The following is a 23,322-nucleotide window of genomic DNA, read 5'->3' as shown; positions in this document are numbered from 1 at the left end:
ACCGTCTGAACTTTTTTGACTATTTTGCTGAAATGCCGAATTCTGAACCGAAATTAATGTAAGATAGAGACCGTCTGAACTTTTTTGACTATTTTGCTGAAATGCCGAATTCTGAACCGAAATTAATGTAAGATAGAGACCGTCTGAACTTTTTTGACTATTTTGCTGAAATGCCGAATTCTGAACCGAAATTAATGTAAGATAGAGACCGTCTGAACTTTTTTGACTATTTTGCTGAAATGCCGAATTCTGAACCGAAATTAATGTAAGATAGAGACCGTCTGAACTTTTTTGACTATTTTGCTGAAATGCCGAATTCTGAACCGAAATTAATGTAAGATAGAGACCGTCTGAACTTTTTTGACTATTTTGCTGAAATGCTAAATTCTGAACAGTGAATTTTGAAATTAATGTAAGATAGAGACCGTCTGAACTTTTTTGACTATTTTGCTGAAATGCTGAATTCTGAACCGTGAATTTTGAAATTAATGTAAGATAGAGACCGTCTGAACTTTTTTGACTATTTTGCTGAAATGCTTAATTCTGAACCGTGAATTTTGAAATTAATGTAAGATAGAGACCGTCTGAACTTTTTTGACTATTTTGCTGAAATGCCGAATTCTGAACCGAAATTAATGTAAGATAGAGACCGTCTGAACTTTTTTGACTATTTTGCTGAAATGCCGAATTCTGAACCGAAATTAATGTAAGATAGAGACCGTCTGAACTTTTTTGACTATTTTGCTGAAATGCTGAATTCTGAACCGTGAATTTTGAAATTAATGTAAGATAGAGACCGTCTGAACTTTTTTGACTATTTTGCTGAAATGCCGAATTCTGAACCGAAATTAATGTAAGATAGAGACCGTCTGAACTTTTTTGACTATTTTGCTGAAATGCCGAATTCTGAACCGAAATTAATGTAAGATAGAGACCGTCTGAACTTTTTTGACTATTTTGCTGAAATGCCGAATTCTGAACCGAAATTAATGTAAGATAGAGACCGTCTGAACTTTTTTGACTATTTAGCTGAAATGCCGAAATCTGAACCGAAATTAATGTAAGATAGAGACCGTCTGAACGTTTTTGACTATTTTGCTGAAATGCCGAATTCTGAACCGAAATTAATGTAAGATAGAGACCGTATGAACTTTTTTGACTATTTTGCTGAAATGCCGAATTCTGAACCGAAATTAATGTTAGATAGAGACCGTCTGAACTTTTTTGACTATTTTGCTGAAATGCTGAATTCTGAACCGTGAATTTTGAAATTAATGTAAGATAGAGACCGTCTGAACTTTTTTGACTATTTTGCTGAAATGCCGAATTCTGAACCGTAAATTTTGAAATTAATGTAAGATAGAGACCGTCTGAACTTTTTTGACTATTTTGCTGAAATGCCGAATTCTGAACCGAAATTAATGTAAGATAGAGACCGTCTGAACTTTTTTGACTATTTAGCTGAAATGCCGAAATCTGAACCGAAATTAATGTAAGATAGAGACCGTCTGAACGTTTTTGACTATTTTGCTGAAATGCCGAATTCTGAACCGAAATAAATGTAAGATAGAGACCGTCTGAACTTTTTTGACTATTTTGCTGAAATGCCGAATTCTGAACCGAAATTAATGTAAGATAGAGACCGTCTGAACTTTTTTGACTATTTAGCTGAAATGCCGAAATCTGAACCGAAATTAATGTAAGATAGAGACCGTCTGAACGTTTTTGACTATTTTGCTGAAATGCCGAATTCTGAACCGAAATTAATGTAAGATAGAGACCGTATGAACTTTTTTGACTATTTTGCTGAAATGCCGAATTCTGAACCGAAATTAATGTTAGATAGAGACCGTCTGAACTTTTTTGACTATTTTGCTGAAATGCTGAATTCTGAACCGTGAATTTTGAAATTAATGTAAGATAGAGACCGTCTGAACTTTTTTGACTATTTTGCTGAAATGCTGAATTCTGAACCGTGAAATTTGAAATTAATGTAAGATAGAGACCGTCTGAACTTTTTTGACTATTTTGCTGAAATGCCGAATTCTGAACCGAAATTAATGTATGATAGAGACCGTCTGAACTTTTTTGACTATTTTGCTGAAATGCTGAATTCTGAACCGTGAATTTTGAAATTAATGTAAGATAGAGACCGTCTGAACTTTTTTGACTATTTTGCTGAAATGCTGAATTCTGAACCGTGAAATTTGAAATTAATGTAAGATAGAGACCGTCTGAACTTTTTTGACTATTTTGCTGAAATGCCGAATTCTGAACCGAAATTAATGTATGATAGAGACCGTCTGAACTTTTTTGACTATTTTGCTGAAATGCCGAATTCTGAACCGAAATTAATGTTAGATAGAGACCGTCTTAACTTTTTGACTATTTTGCTGAAATGCTGAATTCTGAACCGTGAATTTTGAAATTAATGTAAGATAGAGACCGTCTGAACCCTTTTGACTATTTTGCTGAAATGCCGAATTCTGAACCGAAATTAATGTATGATAGAGACCGTCTGAACTTTTTTGACTATTTTGCTGAAATGCTGAATTCTGAACCGTGAATTTTGAAATTAATGTAAGATAGAGACCGTCTGAACTTTTTTGACTATTTTGCTGAAATGCTGAATTCTGAACCGTGAATTTTGAAATTAATGTAAGATAGAGACCGTCTGAACTTTTTTGACTATTTTGCTGAAATGCCGAATTCTGAACCAAAATTAATGTAAGATAGAGACCCTCTGAACTTTTTTGACTATTTTGCTGAAATGCCGAATTCTGAACCGAAATTAATGTAAGATAGAGACCGTCTGAACTTTTTTGACTATTTTGCTGAAATGCCGAATTCTGAACCGAAATTAATGTAAGATAGAGACCGTCTGAACTTTTTTGACTATTTTGCTGAAATGCCGAATTCTGAACCGAAATTAATGTAAGATAGAGACCGTCTGAACTTTTTTGACTATTTTGCTGAAATGCCGAATTCTGAACCGAAATTAATGTTAGATAGAGCAAAATAGTCAAAAAAGTTCAGACGGTACCTATCTTACATTAATTTCGGTTCAGAATTCGGCATTTCAGCAAAATAGTCAAAAAAGTTCAGACGGTCTCTATCTTAGATTAATTTCGGTTCAGAATTCGGCATTTCAGCAAAATAGTCAAAAAAGTTCAGACGGTCTCTATCTTACATTAATTTCGGTTCAGAATTCGGCATTTCAGCAAAATAGTCAAAAAAGTTCAGACTATCTCTATCTTACATTAATTTCGGTTCAGAATTCGGCATTTCAGCAAAATAGTCAAAAAAGTTCAGACGGTCTCTATCTTACATTAATTTCAAAATTCACGGTTCAGAATTCAGCATTTCAGCAAAATAGCCAAAAAGTTCAGACGGTCTCTATCTTACATTAATTTCAAAATTCACGGTTCAGAATTCAGCATTTCAGCAAAATAGTCAAAAAAGTTCAGACGGTCTCTATCTAACATTAATTTCGGTTCAGAATTCGGCATTTCAGTAAAATAGTCATAAAAGTTCAGACGGTCTCTATCTTACATTAATTTCGGTTCAGAATTCGGCATTTCAGCAAAATAGTCAAAAAAGTTCAGACGGTCTCTATCTTACATTAATTTCAAAATTCACGGTTCAGAATTCAGCATTTCAGCAAAATAGTCAAAAAAAGTTCAGACGGTCTCTATCTTACATTAATTTCAAAATTCACGGTTCAGAATTCAGCATTTCAGCAAAATAGTCAAAAAAGTTCAGACGGTCTCTATCTTACATTAATTTCGGTTCAGAATTCGGCATTTCAGCAAAATAGTCAAAAAAGTTCAGACGGTCTCTATCTTACATTAATTTCGGTTCAGAATTCGGCATTTCAGCAAAATAGTCAAAAAAGTTCATACGGTCTCTATCTTACATTAATTTCGGTTCAGAATTCGGCATTTCAGCAAAATAGTCAAAAATGTTCAGACGGTCTCTATCTTACATTAATTTCGGTTCAGAATTCAGCATTTCAGCAAAATAGTCAAAAAAGTTCAGACGGTCTCTATCTAACATTAATTTCGGTTCAGAATTCGGCATTTCAGCAAAATAGTCAAAAAAGTTCAGACGGTCTCTATCTAACATTAATTTCGGTTCAGAATTCGGCATTTCAGCAAAATAGTCAAAAAAGTTCAGACGGTCTCTATCTTACATTAATTTCGGTTCAGAATTCGGCATTTCAGCAAAATAGTCAAAAAAGTTCAGACGGTCTCTATCTTACATTAATTTCGGTTCAGAATTCGGCATTTCAGCAAAATAGTCAAAAAAGTTCAGACGGTCTCTATCTTACATTAATTTCGGTTCAGAATTCGGCATTTCAGCAAAATAGTCAAAAAAGTTCAGACGGTCTCTATCTTACATTTATTTCGGTTCAGAATTCGGCATTTCAGCAAAATAGTCAAAAAAGTTCAGACGGTCTCTATCTTACATTAATTTCAAAATTTACGGTTCAGAATTCGGCATTTCAGCAAAATAGTCAAAAAAGTTCAGACGGTCTCTATCTTACATTAATTTCGGTTCAGAATTCGGCATTTCAGCAAAATAGTCAAAAGGGTTCAGACGGTCTCTATCTTACATTAATTTCAAAATTCACGGTTCAGAATTCAGCATTTCAGCAAAATAGTCAAAAAGTTAAGACGGTCTCTATCTAACATTAATTTCGGTTCAGAATTCGGCATTTCAGCAAAATAGTCAAAAAAGTTCAGACGGTCTCTATCTTACATTAATTTCAAAATTCACGGTTCAGAATTCAGCATTTCAGCAAAATAGTCAAAAAAAGTTCAGACGGTCTCTATCTTACATTAATTTCAAAATTCACGGTTCAGAATTCAGCATTTCAGCAAAATAGTCAAAAAAGTTCAGACGGTCTCTATCTTACATTAATTTCGGTTCAGAATTCGGCATTTCAGCAAAATAGTCAAAAAAGTTCAGACGGTCTCTATCTTACATTAATTTCGGTTCAGAATTCGGCATTTCAGCAAAATAGTCAAAAAAGTTCAGACGGTCTCTATCTTACATTAATTTCGGTTCAGAATTCGGCATTTCAGCAAAATAGTCAAAAATGTTCAGACGGTCTCTATCTTACATTAATTTCGGTTCAGAATTCAGCATTTCAGCAAAATAGTCAAAAAAGTTCAGACGGTCTCTATCTAACATTAATTTCGGTTCAGAATTCGGCATTTCAGCAAAATAGTCAAAAAAGTTCAGACGGTCTCTATCTAACATTAATTTCGGTTCAGAATTCGGCATTTCAGCAAAATAGTCAAAAAAGTTCAGACGGTCTCTATCTTACATTAATTTCGGTTCAGAATTCGGCATTTCAGCAAAATAGTCAAAAAAGTTCAGACGGTCTCTATCTTACATTAATTTCGGTTCAGAATTCGGCATTTCAGCAAAATAGTCAAAAAAGTTCAGACGGTCTCTATCTTACATTAATTTCGGTTCAGAATTCGGCATTTCAGCAAAATAGTCAAAAAAGTTCAGACGGTCTCTATCTTACATTTATTTCGGTTCAGAATTCGGCATTTCAGCAAAATAGTCAAAAAAGTTCAGACGGTCTCTATCTTACATTAATTTCAAAATTTACGGTTCAGAATTCGGCATTTCAGCAAAATAGTCAAAAAAGTTCAGACGGTCTCTATCTTACATTAATTTCGGTTCAGAATTCGGCATTTCAGCAAAATAGTCAAAAAAGTTCAGACGGTCTCTATCTTACATTAATTTCGGTTCAGAATTCGGCATTTCAGCAAAATAGTCAAAAAAGTTCAGACGGTCTCTATCTTACATTAATTTCAAAATTCACGGTTCAGAATTCAGCATTTCAGCAAAATAGTCAAAAAAAATCAGACGGTCTCTATCTTACATTAATTTCAAAATTCACGGTTCAGAATTCAGCATTTCAGCAAAATAGTCAAAAAAGTTCAGACGGTCTCTATCTTACATTAATTTCGGTTCAGAATTCGGCATTTCAGCAAAATAGTCAAAAAAGTTCAGACGGTCTCTATCTTACATTAATTTCAAAATTTACGGTTCAGAATTCGGCATTTCAGCAAAATAGTCAAAAATGTTCAGACGGTCTCTATCTTACATTAATTTCGGTTCAGAATTCAGCATTTCAGCAAAATAGTCAAAAAAGTTCAGACGGTCTCTATCTAACATTAATTTCGGTTCAGAATTCGGCATTTCAGCAAAATAGTCAAAAAAGTTCAGACGGTCTCTATCTTACATTGATTTCGGTTCAGAATTCGGCATTTCAGCAAAATAGTCAAAAAAGTTCAGACGGTCTCTATCTTACATTAATTTCGGTTCAGAATTCGGCATTTCAGCAAAATAGTCAAAAAAGTTCAGACGGTCTCTATCTTACATTAATTTCGGTTCAGAATTCGGCATATCAGCAAAATAGTCAAAAAAGTTCAGACGGTCTCTATCTTACATTAATTTCGGTTCAGAATTCGGCATTTCAGCAAAATAGTCAAAAAAGTTCAGACGGTCTCTATCTTACATTAATTTCAAAATTTACGGTTCAGAATTCGGCATTTCAGCAAAATAGTCAAAAAAGTTCAGACGGTCTCTATCTTACATTAATTTCAAAATTCACGGTTCAGAATTCAGCATTTCAGCAAAATAGTCCAAAAAGTTCAGACGGTCTCTATCTTACATTAATTTCGGTTCAGAATTCGGCATTTCAGCAAAATAGTCAAAAAGGTTCAGACGGTCTCTTACTTTTATTTCAATGTTCAGTGTTCAGAATTCGGCATTTCAGCAAAATAGTCAAAAATGTTCAGACAGTTTACGGTTTGGGAGGATGGGAGAATTTTATAGTAGGAATTCTACTATTTTCAGCAGTTCAGACGTTCAGACATTCAGCAGATTAGTCGATCCCAGTTTAGTATTTTTTACTTAATATTTTACTCTTTGAAGACAATATTTACACATTGAATCCAAGGATGATGGGGAGGATACGAAATCTGAGAGAAATAAGCGCAGCTGAGAATGGAACAGATAACGGTGGGAATACGCTAGAAAAAGGGGAGGAATTCTCGGGAAATGGCGGCTGTAGATTTCGTAATCTTCCCATCATACTTGCTGAATGTTGAAGAATTGAGGGTTGAAGTGGAAACGTTGCCTATGTGCACCCACCTACGGCACCGAATTCCTCCCAGCATCCTCACCGTTTAGGTAGCTTCGTACAGTACGAAATCGTTAAGTACGCCCCTTTTTCCTTAAAAATAGAAGCTAGTTCTGATGCAAATACAATGGGGCTACGCGGCAGCACTTAACAATCGCCTACTGAAGTTGAAGTGTAGGGGCGTGCCTGAGGTACACTGGGAGAGTCTCGGTGCCGCAGGTCGCCCATCATCACTTACAATCAGTAGCGTCGCTAGGGTTTGAAATTTAGGGGGGCTAAATCAGGGCAAACTAGTTATTATAAGAACTTAATAAAAAATTGCATAATGGGTTCATTGTAAAATGTGTAGACCTTTAAAACTATCCGTAAATTTGTGTCAACGTGAAATTATTCGTATTTTAAAGATATACAACCTTTTATTGATAAAGACTACGGAACCGATTATGATGGATTTTCACTCGTCTTAGGTTTATTTTTAGTTTTGGTTAGCTTATAGTCCACACTATTGGGACTCCCTTCGAAAGAACATGAAACATTTTACTTGTCTCCATCTGTTTTTTTCTTCAAAATTGTACTGTTTGATATTGAAATTCATCTCTGCTGAGATGAAACTTAACGAATCTATCATTATAATCTTTTATATATTGCTACAGAATTTTAGGTTGCTAACAGCAATTATTTGGTATGGTTTACAGATTATTTTGGGGGGCTAAGTTTGGAATTTGGGGGGGGGGGCTATAGCCCCCCAAAAAAGGCCTAGCGACACCACTGCTTCCAATCCATCTTACCCCACTTATCCCTAGTTGAATCCCCTTATTCCGGATACACGCGCCAAGGCCTACCGCGTTCTGAGCTGATTAATCTAGGAGAAAATAATGCTTTACATTGAATTTAAATATATGTGTAGGTATTCAGTAATTGCATCTCATTAGTGAGCACGTTTTACAGAGTAACAAACCGAATTGGTCACAAAAATTTCGTAATTAGTTCTTCAATTGTTTTCGTTTCTTAAATGTGTTTGCAGTTAGATTAGAATTTTTAGTATATATTCGGCTATTTTGGCCGTCTTTAGTTTATCTACATGTTTGAAATTCACGCTTGATTTAGGGTAGATGATGAAAAAATCATTTGTAATATGAGGTATGTTTAGAATCGATTTTCGATGCTGTTATGTAAAATACTAGTAAACGTTTGTTGAGATTTCATGCAAAATTATGGACCCAAGGATAACTTTTTGATAATATAACTACGAATTGACTATTTTGAAAGGTTAACCGGTGGACAAGTCAACTCAACACCATTTCCAGCTATAGCTCTGAACACCAATTCATGTATGGAAGATTTAGGTTGTTTCCCATTGGGCGGAGATTTCTACGACCCAAAGTACCGTCCTGTCGATTCCCCCCCTTTGGACAGAAAAATAATTGACGTCAAATTTCTGATAAATACCGAGAGAACGCAAAAAGAACCGTACACTCTTCGAGCCGTCGATGTGAAAACTTCGACCTTAAAAGACTTTGGTATTGACAAGGAAGTCGAAACTATCGTGGCTATTCCTGGAAACATGGATAACCCATATAATTGGATTCCTGTAAGTCGAAACTGAGCTATTGACGCATAGAGGTTTGGGGTCAGGTTTAAAGTGGTTTTTGGTGATGACTTGATGAAATTCAAGAATTATTTTCTTTTTCGAAGCCTGATTTGTAGAATTCGATCTTTGGTATTCAGATATTTGAGGTCAAAGGTCACAACTGAAATGTATTTGTCGAAATCAAACATTTTTCTAGCCCAAGTTAGATTGCCACGTAGTAGTTTAAACTTTTCAATTTTAAAAAACCATTTCGATAGAATTGAATTTTTGTAAAGTTTAATTTAAAAAATTGCCAACTCATCATTAAAAATGCTACTGACAGTGAAATGTCTAGAATGAATGGTGATTCCCTATTATAAAAGACTTAGTTTAAAATCAAATATCGGTTCCTAACATGCTTGCTAATCTTCCAAACACCATCAGAACTCGTCCACGAAGGCGAATCTAAAACTAGTCTTCCCAACCTTAGCAAGCAAGTCAACTGCACCCCTTGACTATGGGAGCATCTAGTGGTATTTGTTTAAACTAAACCACAGACGAGACTAGCTTCATAGTAAAAACGATGAGAGTGAGGCTATTTACTTGGTTGAAATTCAGGATATTGAAACTTCACTTGATTTTCAAGGCATGAGCACGATAAAGTGAGATAGCGTAGGTTATTTTACATGCAATGCTGGCGTTTTGAATCTCAGAGGAAAGCTTTAACCCACCAATATGGCTGGCAGAACAGTAGTAAAACTTAGGATGGTGTGATGTACTACCCAACCAACTGAAAGCTCTGTATTTCTACGGTTATCTCTCTCTTAGGGACACCGCCTTAGTTTTAATTGTAGTAAATTAAACTTCGAAAGGCACGCAATGCCAGTAGCGTCGCTAGGGTTTGAAATTTGGGGGGGCTAAATCTGGGCAAACTATTTTAAAGCTATTATAAGAACTTAATATAAACAAGATGGCCCAAGGGCTGGGACCTAATAGTTGCCACATCGTTATATATTTAATTAGCGCACAAATAAAAAGAAAATAATTCAAAGACCCTAAACAAAAAATCAGAAGTGTCCGACCCCACAGTGGTAGCGTGTCTTACTGCTGTGCCAGCCAGCCGGGTTCAATTCCCGGGTGCGGTGTGAAAAAGTTTTTAATTAACATAAAATCTCTAACTGAGCTCAGCTACCACTATTGGTTCCATTTAAAGGGCGCCCCCGGAGGCTTGCGGGGTCAAACTGTTGCGAAGCATAATGCCTAGCCCCCCGCCGCGACAGTGGCGCCACTCCCTATAGCCATAAAGCTGAGTGTTTTCCCCCGTCACTAAAGGCAGACTGCCTCGAGAGAGGTCCGGTTAGCCCCTTTAAGCTAAAATCTGACGATAACGAAAGCGAAAACCCCCGCCAGTACTACTACGGCTCGGGTCAAACTAAGAGCCTATCGTATACTACGATGTGGCTAAAAACTGCATAATGGGTTCTTTGGAAAATGTGTAGACCTTTAAAACTATCCGTAAATTTGTGTCAACGTGAAATTATTCGTATTTTAAAGATGTACAACCTTTTATTGATAAGGACTACTGAACCGATTATGAAGGATTTTCACTCGTCTTAAATTTATTTTTAGTTTTGGTTAGCTTTTAGTCCACACTATTGGGACTCCCTTCGAAAGAACATGAAACATTTTACTTGTCTCCATCTGTTTTTTTTTCTTCATAATTTTACTGTTTGATATTGAAAATTTTTTATATATTGCTACAGAATTTTAGGTTGCTAACAGCAATTTTTTGGTAGGGTTTACGGATTATTTTGGGGGGCTAAGTTTGGAATTTGGGGGGCTATAGCCCCCCCCCCCCAAAAAAAGGCCTAGCGACGCCACTGCGCAATGCATAGTTACGTCTTAATTGAAAAGTATTCCAGAATGTAACTTATTACATATGAGAATCAGACTCATACCGTTTAATTATTATTTACATTCGTTTCATGTGAAGTTAATTATTTAACTAAAATAATTCTAATGGGTATCTTTCAGCCTTTTCGAGAGGAGTATTTCAAGCACGGAAAATACAATTTTATCGCGGTGGATTGGAGTGCTGGAAATTATCATGCGTACCCAGTGTCTTGCGCTAATGCTCGGGTTGTTGGAGCGGAAATTGCTTTCCTTGTGAAAAATATGCAAGTTAGTTTCGGTTTATCGTGAAAACGGTATTTTGAATAACATTATTAAAATCGAAACCGCTTCTTAAGGAAAAGCTCGGATTGGATGTAAAGAAAGTACATATCATTGGACACAGTTTAGGAGGACATGTTACTGGCTACGCTGGAGAAAGGATTCCTGGCCTAGGAAGGATCACAGGTAACGAACGCCAAATAGACCACTACTTGCAGAGAAACTGACACACAGACCCTAGCGCCAAGAGGCACCGCTAAGCGGAGCCCGAACTCACTACACGCGGGAGGCTAACCGACTCGCACTGCCTCTAGCGGTGTTTCTTGGCGCGACTTAAATAACCCAAGAAGGCGACCACGCCCCTGGGGTGTTAGCTTCTAATGTGGAATCCAATGAGTGTTTTCGGTGTTTAAAGTATTCTGGGCATAGGCTCTTTAGTTTATGGTGACCTAACCTATTATAGTCCAGACCTGCCAAATTTAATTAGGGTTGACTGTGTACTCGTGATTGAATTCTTATGTGAGTTTTACCATATTTAAATCCTAATTTCGCAAAATTATGAGATTCCCAGGAAATGAGACTGTTTTCCCTACATGTCAGAACCCGGTTGCGAGGTTGTTGACCATAGCCTGTTACAATAAGTTAGGCCAAGGAAACCATTGTCATCATTAACTTGACAAATTATTCCATGTTAATTGGGGACGGGGTTTTCATATCATCTTCGATCGAATTCAACCACGAAAATGAGAATGTATCACAAAATCATATTTTAGTGATTTTCCCGTAAATTTTTAATTGGACTAGAAGACAGCAAGCAACCTGATACCTCCCTAATGAAGGTAAACCGAAACCCGAAACTAAACATACCCTCAGATTGCTGTCTGATCCCATTTAATCGAAAATCCACTAAAAACCCTAGAAAAATTACATAAGTCAGTAAACTCACCAAAATTGAAATTAATATCGCACGGCAAAAGAATTCTTAAATCATTGCTTAACGCTGAAATTCATTGTTCGCGTTCGATAACTAAGCCTTGGTCTAACTACACGCGGCTTCAAAATTGAAAACCACAGCTTTCCTCTAATTTACATTAAATTACGTTTCAAATATATACCGTATCATGTTCCTGAATGGTTTAGGTATAATTTACTACACAATTACGAATACAAACGATGATTTAAACGCGATTAAAATGGATTAAAAGTCTTACTTTAGATAACGGCATGTCTCACTTGACGACGTTCAGCCATTTTCGTGAAATCACAGCGCAACTAATTGAGGAAGAAGGGGGTGGAAGAAAGTGGAGCCTCCTATGACATTTTATGCTGTAGTACTGATGTAGTAGATTTTCCACTATGATTAGGATTTCTGGGATGAACCATTTATGATTTTTAATACTAGTTTAATTCATTTGAGAATAACCTTTTTTCTCTTTAATTTTCTTATACCTTTTATAAAACCAGAGTTTTGAATCTCCGAAGTGTCTATAATAATTCCTAGGTTAGTTTAATTACTCGAATCCTCAATGTTGAAACCCGAATTGAAGTAGTAGGTATCATTGCAAGGGAAAAACTGTGGCCATGGATATGTAACATATCAATAATGAGGCTAACAGACAGAAGGATTTACCTGAATTTATAAAACCATAGTATTAGTTTTGTTTCTTCAAATGGATAGAGTAAATTTGAAGTTCCCTAAATTGGTTTATTACACATTTCAACTTAGTTTTACCGTTTTGCCTTCAAAGGGTCTGTAAAGTTGCATTGGCGGGTGGGCGAAAAAATTTTTGAAATACGTCATAGACAAGTGACAGAGAAAAGGCGTGGTTCATGGAAACTTAGTTCGAAAACTAGCTCCTCAGAGAATTGACCTTGCATTCTTGCGAAAACCAAGGACTAATTGTCAAGTCCCACTCCATGTGGAGTTTCTGAATCTTGGCGTCACGTGGTGCCTGTGACGTATTTCAATTAATTTTTATCCCACCCGCCGATGCCTTCCTTGCAGTCCCTTTAATAAACTGCCATTTAAGAAAATGGTGATCACAAAGTTAAGCAAACTACAACCAATTCGAATTTTGATAGATATTTTGTATAAAGATCCTTTTTATAGCAAAGTGCTGAAATAATTTTTCTATTTATTCCTTACTTCCGAAAATTGTAAAGTGTATTTAAGTGCTTCCTAATAATGCGGATGGGTAAAAATATTTTGAAATACGTCACAGAAACCAAACCAAGTTTCTGTCAACCACGCATCTTCTCGGTCACGTGCTTCTGACGTTTTTCAAATAATTTATACCAACACGACACGGCTTTCTTTGGTGTCCCTTTCAAAAATTTAAAGTGTATCTCTTTGATCTTTTCACAAGGTTTGGATCCAGCTGAAACAGAATTTCAAAATTTACCAATCAAGGTCAGATTAGATCCCAGCGACGCGACATTTGTCGACGTTGTCCACACAGATTCGAAGCCATTTAAAGCATATGGTAAGATCAGGAGTTTTTACTCTTGTTCTGGTCTTAAGAGACCTGTCGTTTCTCCTTGATGGTGTCACATCTACTTCATATGCGCTAATACATAGCTAAGGGGACGAATAAGGAGTGGAAAATATTACGCTGGGCGGTTCCCTGTCACAGTCACGAAACATGTTAAAGGTCAAAGACGTTTCAGCAGCGTGTTTTCCCCTCCTTTTCATTTGTCCTTCCAGGAAGTAGTACGGAAATGAGGAAATTTCCTACAATAAAGGATTAAAAAAATCGCTAGTTAATACCAGTACGCTTCTGTTGTAGAGGGACTTGGTATGGCCCAACTAGTGGGACACTTGGACTTCTACCCAAATGGCGGCGAAGAACAGCCAGACTGTGAAGGAGCAAAGGCTTTGGGTGAAGGTACGCCATTAAAGTTTGTTTTTATTGCCATAAGGTTACAGCCTAGTCTTGAACCGTTTTGGAAAGGCCTAATGTTTAATTTGAATTATTGAATTAGGAAAGGATTTCTACGTTTGTAAGCACATAAGATCTATAAAGTATTTTCAGGTAATGATATTTCTTAAATTTATAAAATTGTCTTACAAAAATATCGAGACAACATAAATGCTTCAGATATTTTTCCCCAAGACCGTTAACTTCTTCAGCTCTAATTTACATTGCAGGAATCGATCAATAGCAAGTGTCAAATGGTTGGCTACGCTTGCAAAGATATTGAGACATTCAAAGAGGGAAAATGCGCGTCCTGCGGAACAGATGGTGAGAAATGCGCTAGGTTTGGTTTGCGCTCGATCGAATCTTTTCAGCTCAAAAAAGACAGGCCAATGCAGAAACTCTTCTTCACGACTAACGGCAAACCACCTTATTGTTGTAAGTACAAATTAGTATAATAATATGCGGTGCAGATACCACTTATCACGAGTTTGCCTCTGCGGTGTTATTCTCTAATTTCCATCAAAACTGGCTGAGAATAACGGTAATAGTAAATGGATTACTGTGGCATGAAGGCTAGACAACACCCCTCTATGCATTGTAAAGGAATCCACGTTTAGTGATAATAGTTTTGTAGAAAAAGCTTCGATTTTGATTATTATTAAATTTATTCGCAAAGCACGTGAATGGTGTCATTACGAATTTTTCTTTGCGAAATTTCAAGAGTCAATACGAGCCTTAACGAGTTTTTCAAATTTATATGCTAGCGTTCGTTGTAATTAGCCGCCTATAACATTTCTACTTGTATTTGTTTGTTTTATATTAATTTTAATTCATTCTTAAAGTGTACCACTACCAAGGAATAATGAACAGTGCTAACTGGCCTACAGAGGGAAATTGTAGCAACTTGAATGTGACGGTTATTGGATCCCTCGATTCCGATTCGTTGATTGTTAAACCTAGGTACTGTACTTATTTAAATAATTTCTTTGCAAATTTAAAAGAATTTTTACATTATAATTTAAACCTGTATTCTCTTTCGTTAGTTTAAATGAAGAAGATTCGAAAAAGTTCTACACCTTTCTATTTACCACGCAGAAGGATTTAGGGGACCTCACTAAAGTTACTTTGGATTTTCAAGCGGAAAAAGACGCTACGGCCACATTGCCTTTAGATAAGCTTGTTCTAAAACCGATGTTTGAAATTGATCAACAGTGAGTTTAAAATATATTACGCAATATGACAGTTATTAGGAAACTGGCATTATTTTAATCATGATGAAGTGGTGTACTTAATGTCTTCACATTTTATAAACTACTTACTTCTACTTTTAAGCTGTACAAGTGCAATTTACCGGGAATTTTGTTAAATTGACAGTAAAGTTGATATTTGTGTCAGCACCCTCCAAATATCTATAAAAAACGTGAAAGGTTTGAAGGAATTATTTGTTGAAAAACCCAAAATAATTTTTTTATTAGTTTCAATTTTTTAAAAAAATCGACACTATCCCGAACCTAACCTGAATCTAAGACTCAACGCACTTTCATTCTGTAAATCGAAATGAAGATAAGGGTTAAACGGCTTAATTCAAAAGGTTTTGATGCTTATTTATAAAAATCAAATATTTTTACGACAAACAAACTTCATAGTTTAGACTAATTTGAGGGTGCTAAACACGAATATCGACTTTATTTTTCATTTTAAAAAGTGACCCTTCAACTGTACTTATACCGCCTAAGCTTTCCCTGTTCGAGTGGACATACACGAAACTATAGTAAAATCGATATTTAATTTAATTTTGCGCCAAAATAATTCAAATATTACAATATTTCATAATAGTTCTAAATATTCATCGAGCTCGTTATGGGTTTTAGCAATTAATCGAAAAACATATTTCTATGTCTTTCTAAATTACTATTTGAGCGATTATTCTTGATCGCACATTAACTTTTAAAGTTGTACTATTTACTTCCATAGAAAAACAGCCGCTGGAACTCGAGAATTTTGCTTGGCGAAAAACGAAGGGCTTAAATCAGGACAGCCGGTTACTGTTAATGCTGCTAAAACGTGTTGATAAAAATCGAACTTAAATACAATACGTCTTTAAAATTTGTTATAATTATTATTTCGATCAGCTTATGTGTATTTAATATAATATTCACCAATATTAAAGTTAATTTTTGTTTTATCCACACCAATTTAATATCATTATTTAAGGGTATTGTTCAAAATATCTACTGTTAAGATTAATACTGATTTTCCTTAACTTCCCAAAAAAAAATTGAGATTAATGCTGATTTTCCCTATTTTTCCAAAAATAATTGAGATTAATACTGATTTTCCCCAACTTTCCAAACGAATTGAGATTAATTGATTTTCCCCAGCTTTCCAAAAGAATTGAGATTAATACTGATTTTCCCTAACTTTCCTAAGTAGTTGAGATTAATACTGATTTTCCCTAACTTTCCAAATAAAATAAAGAAAAAACGTATTGTCGCCGACTTTCCAACAATTGGTGATTTTCTATGCCTTTGCAAAAAAAAAAACCAAAATGTGATTTAACCTAAATTTAAGAAAAAGAAACTGTCCCTGATATTTCCCTAAATTTTTTGCTGCAAATAAATTTTCCATAATCGTAGGAAAAGTGTTATGTCCGCTTCCGTATAAGGTATTCTCATTAACGAATCCTCATAAAGTGCTTAAAAAGTATACTTAATTACAGCCATAGCTATGAACGGCAGACGTAGCATAATGACTTTAGAGCATACAGACGTATTTACCAAGAACAAATAATATCCACGTTAAAGTTGAGTCTTCCATTTATTCAAATTCGAAAACAACTGTAATGTCATTTATTTGTTTGATCAACGTTGTCGAATACACAATGCGGCAAATGTGATTTCAGCCGTTAAAGGTTAGTTATGTTTAAATTCTCCGTTTAAAAACCTAGACAACAGTATTTTTTTAAGTAATCAGTCGGTGACAAGCACAGCGATGCACCAAGGAAATTTTGGCCAACTGCTGCTATGTCTAACATTCTATTTATCAATGGTGGAGGTTATTTTATGTTCAACCGAGTAAGTTAAAATCCAGTTTTAAGTTGACGCGTCTTAGTTTTCTTCACTTATTATTTCGGTATTTGATGCTCGAATTCAAATATATTGAATGAAAAGATACTTCTATATTATCAGGGATAGATTTTATTTTGGAAGTAGGAATGGAGAACGGTTAGTATTTACTTCAGTCCGACTCATAGCCCGGTATAGAGCCCCGCCCTCCAACACGTAACGAAAAGTTTAAATTATCTTATTGGCTCACATAAACTACGTTTTGATGACGTTGCTGATGGGGATGGCGGAAAATACGCAATTCCTTTTTACCTCTGTTGCTATGACCCGCCTCTTCATTCATACCGCTCCGTCCCGTGGAAGGGGGTCGGGGACTTTGACGCGCGCCTATATTACTCTGTTCTCCATTCCTACTTCTAAAATAAAATCCATCCCTGATATTATTAAGCAATTGCATCTGAACTGTATGACAGAAAAAGTAAATACAAATTGAGTACATTTTTATCAATATCTTAAAGGGTTACTCTCAGACCAAAAACTTTCCCTATTTTCCTTTTGAAAGTACTTTATTTTATGTAGGTATTTATATACGTAGAATTTAAATATTTTATTTTTCTTAATCCTAAAAATGTTTTAACCTTAAAATTATGGTTCAAAATATATACACGGATTGCTTGTTTAAATGCTCGAATACGTCACGAAATAGTAATTCTATAGCCAGCACAAAACCGCCATCTATCAACGTTGCTTTCACGCGACGTTACCCCTTTCTCGAACTAAAATGATATACCACTAATGTCATAAAGAAACCCCAACCTCTCACAAATTTAAAAATTTATTGCTTTTAAGAAACCTCTATACTAACTATTACCATTAATCTCAGCAAGTTTTGATCAAAACATTATTGAAAACGTACATCGCTTTAAAGAGTAATCAATGTGACAATGGTGCTTATTTCGTCTTTAACAAGGTCAACCGGTGAACTGGGAAACTCGACCAATGCTCTGGATCAGGTTACACCACAACCAAAAACTACTACAACAATGAACCTGAATCCATGCATGGAAGATTTGGGTTGTTTCCCATTGGACGGAGATTTCTACCACGAGTCATTGCGTAGTCCCTATGTTCCACCATACTCCCGGGAAGAAATTGACGTTAAATTTCTGATTAATACCGAGAAGTCGCAAAAAGAATCGTACGTCCTTCGAGCCCTGGATGTGAAAAACTCCACCTTGAAAGACATTGGTATCAATATCGATGTCGAAACGATTTTCGCTTCTCACGGATTCATGGACACCCCATATAATTGGATTCCGGTAAGTTGAAACTGAATTACTGAAGTAGAGCGATCGATTTGAGACAGGGTCAAATGCCATAATGAGACTAAAGCCGCGTTTACACGAGACACTTTGAAACCGTTTTAAACCGTTTTGGAATGTACAAAAAAATAATATTAAGCTGATAAAACCAGAGATCTTTCACGAGAAAATGCTAATATTATTTTTGAAAAGTGTTAGGCCTTTCCAAAACGGTTGAAAACGGTTCCAAAGTGTCTCGTGTAAACGCGGCTTAAATGCATTTTGTAACCTAAACGTAAAACCAATTGAGAAACCAAAATTAACCTCTCCGAGCCGAGACAATTAAACAATATCGGCTTCTACTCCGTTATAATCGTTAGGGTTAAGATGCACGCGTCGATCGGCTAGGGTTACGAGAAACGTCTAGACTCCCATTGTCAGGGCTTCCACTAACCAAAGGTTCACGCAGATGCGGGTTTTGTTATCATTATTGTGAATCAATCGCCTTATATAGCCTAAATTTCCAAAAATTGTTAAAGAGGCATACACTTAAATTCAAACGTCAACAATAGAGCGCTTTCAGTTGGAGGAGGAGCTGAGTCTCGTGACATAATTTACGCTGCCATATTTGTGGGTTTAAAGAAGGAATAAAGCTGAGACCACCCAATATGGCTACCAGAACAGCGGTAAGACTTGCGAGGGTGTGACGTACTACTATCCCATCTGAAAGTTCTCTATAGCTATGTTTAAAGTGATTTTAGGAATAAAGTTTCTTAAATCCATTTAAGAAAAACGTCTTGATAGCGTCTCGACTCGGAGAGGTTTAATTTAGTTTCCCAACTTGTTTTTTTAAGGGTGTTCGGGAAGAGTTTTTCAAGCACGGAAATTATAATTTTATCGCGGTGGATTGGACTGGTGGAAATCAATATCCGTACGATGAAGCCGCTAGTAATACCCGGGTTGTAGGAGCGGAAATTGCGTTCTTCGTTAAAAATATGCAAGTTAGTTTTGGTTTATCGTTAAATTTTTATTTTAAATAACCTTATTAAAATGGAATCCCGTTTATAAGGAGAAGCTTGGATTAGATGTAAATAAAGTGAACATCATGGGACACAGTTTAGGAGGACAAATTTGTGGCTACGCTGGAAAAAGGATTCCCGGTCTCGGAAGAATCACAAGTAACGTCAAACTATATAGTTAACCCTTGATTTCGATGAAAAGGATTGTAAAGAAGCCATGGGCGAAGTGGTAGTTTTCGAAATAACATTAACTAAGCTTCTTTAAACCACGCCTTTCCTCACTTACCTTACGATGCCATCTTTACAGACCCTTTAAATCTAAAGCCACGATATGTGCGAATATGGAATTTTCAGTATTGGATAAGGTGACCTGACCTTTTTGTCAAGGTCTTGATGATACACAATAAGCTTCTTCTATGTAATTAAGAGGGAAAGACGCGGGGGTAAAACATTGCCTTCCATCTCGCGCCTGCACTCTAGGCGGTATCGGTTTAGAGAGTGCGCAGAGACGGCTATGGTTCAACCCCTTTGTATGTCCTGATACTGAGGGTTATCTATCCCCCTTTTTACATCTATACCTTACAATTCCATGATATAGCAACATAATTTTACGAAGCATTAATACGGTGTACTGAAATAATAAGTTTCCTATTTATTCCGCAGTGGAACCAATAATTTTAATTAGGATTTAACTAATAAATCGACCAACTCTTTGTTCTTTTACTAAGGTTTTGATCCTGCTGAACCAGAATTTCAAAATTTATCAACAGCGGTCAGAATAGATCCCAGTGATGCGAAATTTGTCGAGGTTATCCATACAGATACAAGGCCGTTTGAAGGGGAACTTGGTAAGATCCTAGTATACCAATACTAAGTTTAAATGGTAGCACAACCGCCGTTTCCTACTTGGTGATATCAAAGCAGCGATTCCCAGCGAATCTAAGAAATAGATAATAAGGAGACGAGGGAAGCACCTCCAATAAGGGTTCGAAATCTTGGTTTAATTGTTAACACCGGGATTCTTATTGTAGAAGGACTTGGCATGTCTCAACTGGCCGGACACATTGATTTCTTTCCTAATGGCGGCGAAGAACAGCCGGGCTGCGCCGAGGCACAGGCATCAGGTGACGCGGGTAACGTATTGTCGTTTCTTTCTATTACCCAGCGTAACGTTGTCTACAGCAATAAGATTTCATAAGGTAATAGGAATCATTCGGTAGCCATTTATTCAACTTATCTAGGCGGGCTTTGAGGGTGTTGCTATAGACTAACCATTATGTATGATAAATTTGCGGGACACATTGATTTCTTCCCTAATGGCCGGGCTATCGTTTGTTTCTATCACCATAGGATGCACCCAGTGTAACGCTGTCTACAGCAACAAGAATTCATAAGCTAATGGGAATTATTTAATCAACATAGCGGGCTTTGAGGGAGGAGCTAAAGGCTCACCATTGTAACCAATGAATTTACAGTCAGAAATGCGTCTGAATTATGACGCATGGTGGAGAGCACACAAGCCACACCTACAAAGCCAACATAGAAATTTACATTACAGATATGAGGCAAAATTATTCATATTAACTTATGGATCACTGACAGCAATCTTAGCAATCTAGAGGTTTTTAACAATGAAGAAACCTTGAGGTTTAAAACGATCCTCCACACCCTAGCATACCCTCGCGCCATAGGTGTAGTTAGTCCGATTATCGCCACGCTGGTGAATTTTTTTGAGAACTGAAGAGCAGATCGTTCATGCAGAGGGGAGGGTATGCACGTTTGGAGGATTCATTACTTTTCCGCATCACTACATTCGACTGTAAAAATGTTTAGTGTAAATTATTCATTTAGGTGTGGATGTCCTTGTTTGTAACCACATGAGATGTCTAACATATTTTAAGGTAGGCCTAGTGACATTTGAAAACTTTATAAAGTAAGTTTCACCGTTTCCTACTTCGATGTCATCAATGTTCTTCATTTACATTGCAGGAATCAATTAACAGCAAGTGTCAAATGGTGGGTTACGCTTGCAAAGATTGGGAAACATTCGCAGAAGGTAAATGCGCAACATGCGGAACTGACGGAGAGAAATGCGCAATTCTTGGTTTGCGCTCGATTGAATCTGCTCGGCACAAGAACGACAGCCAACCTCTGCAACTGTTCCTCAAGACAAACAACAAATCACCTTTTTGTTGTAAGTGCAAAAATTTAATCCCTATGTCTCGCAAAAGTCACCATATCTCAATTTATGTTCATCCTTTAAGTGTACCACTATCAAGGATTAATGAACATTGTGAATTCGACTTCACCAGGAATTTGTGGAGACTTAAGTGTGACGGTAAATGGATCCCTCGATTCTGATTCGTTGATCGTGAAACCTAGGTACATTTAAATAGTTTTCTTACAGATTTAAACTAGTTTTTACATTTTGATTTTAACCAGATTTTCTGTTATTAGTTTAAATGAAGAAAATCCTTCCGAAAAGTATTACACTTTTCTATTTACCACGACGAAGGATTTAGGGGAACTCGAGAAAGTCACTTTGGATTTCAAGCCGGAAAACGGAACTACATCCACGACTTTGCCCGTAAATAAGCTTACACTAAAACCCATGTTTGACATTGATCAGAAGTGAGTTTGAAAAATTACCGACATTTCTACCAATTTTTGTGACTGTACCTAATCATTTAAAATTGTTTTCTTTACTCCAACAGAAAAGCAACCGCTGGAACTCGAGAATTTTGCTTGACCAATAATGATGGTCTTATATCAGGACAATCAGTAACAATTAATGCTTCTAAGACGTGTTGATAACAATCAATTAGCAAATTATTTTCAAATTGCAGTAATAAATACATTGAGGTTTCAAAATTTGTTAAGACTATTCTTTCGATAACTGTATTTGTATTATATAAAAATTTGAACAATATTAAAGCTAAATTGACATTGAAAACTGGTGTTACCACATAATGAATTAAAACTGCCTACATCCAGCAACTTATCAAATAGAGTCGCACTCGATTTTCCCTAAATTTTAGAACAAAAATTGAGATTTTCCCTAATTTTCAGAAGAAAAATTGCGATTTTCCCTAAATTTCAGAACAAAACTTGTGATTTTCCCTAAATTTCAGAACTAAAATTGTTATTTTCCCTAAATCTCAGAAACAAAAATTGAGATTTTTCCCTAAGTTTCAGAACAAAAATTGAGATTTTCTCTAAATTTCAGAACAAAAATTGAGATTTTCCCTGAATTTCAGAACAAAAATTGAGATTTTCCCTGAATTTCTGAACAAAAATTGAGATTTTCCCTAAATTTCAGAACAAAAATTGAGATTTTCCCTGAATTTCAGAACAAAAATTGAGATTTTTCCCTAAATTTCAGAACAAAAATTGTGACTTTCCCTAAATTTCAGAACAAAAATTGTGACTCCTAAATTTCAGAACAAAAATTGCGAGTCTCCCTAAATTTCAGAACAAAAATTGCGAGTTTCCCTTAATTGGCCATATGTCTAATCAGCGCCACTAGCGGATGGTCTGAAAACTACTCCCATAGAGTCTAGGTATATTTAAGCGGGTTTGCAGAATTTCCGCCAGGTGGCTCGAACGCCGCGCCATCTGACGGAAATTCTGCAAACCCGCTTAAATATACCTAGACTCTATGGGAGTAGTTTTCAGACCATCCGCTAGTGGCGCTGATCAGACATATGGCCAATTTCAGAACAAAAATTGTGATTTTTCCTAAAATTTCTGAAAAAAAATTGTGATTTTTATTTCCCTCTAGTTTTTACTGTAAATGTTTCTTAATAATCCCTGATCTTGCCTGATTACCATAAACGTAAGAACCCGGTTATGTCGGCTTCCGTACAAGGTAATTCTCATGAACGAATTTCCATAAAATGCTAAAATAGTATACTTAATTACAGGCGTACCTATCATAACTATTCACTCTATACTTGAACAGCAGACCACAAGGTCTTTAGAGCATACAACGTATATATATAGAGATGAAATAATGTCCACGTTCAAGTTTTAAAATTCGAAAACAACTGTAAAGCCATTAATTTGTTTGATCAACGTTGTCGAATACACATTGCGAGAAATATGATTTC

The 23,322-nt window shown here is 36.0% G+C and overlaps 2 protein-coding genes across 2 annotated transcripts; both read left to right on the top strand.

The window, feature by feature from the left end:
• Positions 1 to 8,013: 8,013 nt before the first annotated feature.
• Positions 8,014 to 16,585, top strand: LOC149709128 (pancreatic lipase-related protein 2-like). Its single transcript, XM_089864553.1, has 11 exons — positions 8,014 to 8,308; positions 8,438 to 8,759; positions 10,773 to 10,919; positions 10,988 to 11,096; positions 13,277 to 13,393; positions 13,697 to 13,795; positions 13,893 to 13,942; positions 14,059 to 14,263; positions 14,671 to 14,788; positions 14,872 to 15,039; positions 15,803 to 16,585. The coding sequence occupies exons 1-11, from the start codon at positions 8,304 to 8,306 to the stop codon at positions 15,897 to 15,899; spliced, it is 1,437 nt and encodes a 478-aa protein (XP_089720679.1). The 5' UTR covers positions 8,014 to 8,303; the 3' UTR covers positions 15,900 to 16,585.
• Positions 16,586 to 17,837: 1,252 nt separating this feature from the next.
• On the top strand, positions 17,838 to 22,113 carry LOC149709127 (pancreatic lipase-related protein 2-like). The gene is made up of 10 exons (XM_089863912.1): positions 17,838 to 18,212; positions 19,049 to 19,195; positions 19,264 to 19,372; positions 19,942 to 20,061; positions 20,245 to 20,346; positions 21,065 to 21,114; positions 21,203 to 21,407; positions 21,478 to 21,595; positions 21,671 to 21,844; positions 21,928 to 22,113. The coding sequence occupies exons 1-10, from the start codon at positions 17,838 to 17,840 to the stop codon at positions 22,022 to 22,024; spliced, it is 1,497 nt and encodes a 498-aa protein (XP_089720038.1). The 3' UTR covers positions 22,025 to 22,113.
• The last annotated feature ends 1,209 nt before the right edge of the window (positions 22,114 to 23,322 follow it).

Source organism: Phalangium opilio, unplaced genomic scaffold (assembly GCF_054372755.1).
Source record: "Phalangium opilio isolate 3A_F unplaced genomic scaffold, DU_Popi_V2 ptg000013l_1, whole genome shotgun sequence".
Lineage (NCBI taxonomy): Eukaryota > Metazoa > Arthropoda > Arachnida > Opiliones > Phalangiidae > Phalangium > Phalangium opilio.
The sequence above is the reverse complement of the archived record's forward strand: the minus strand, read 5'-3'. Positions and strand labels throughout refer to the sequence as shown.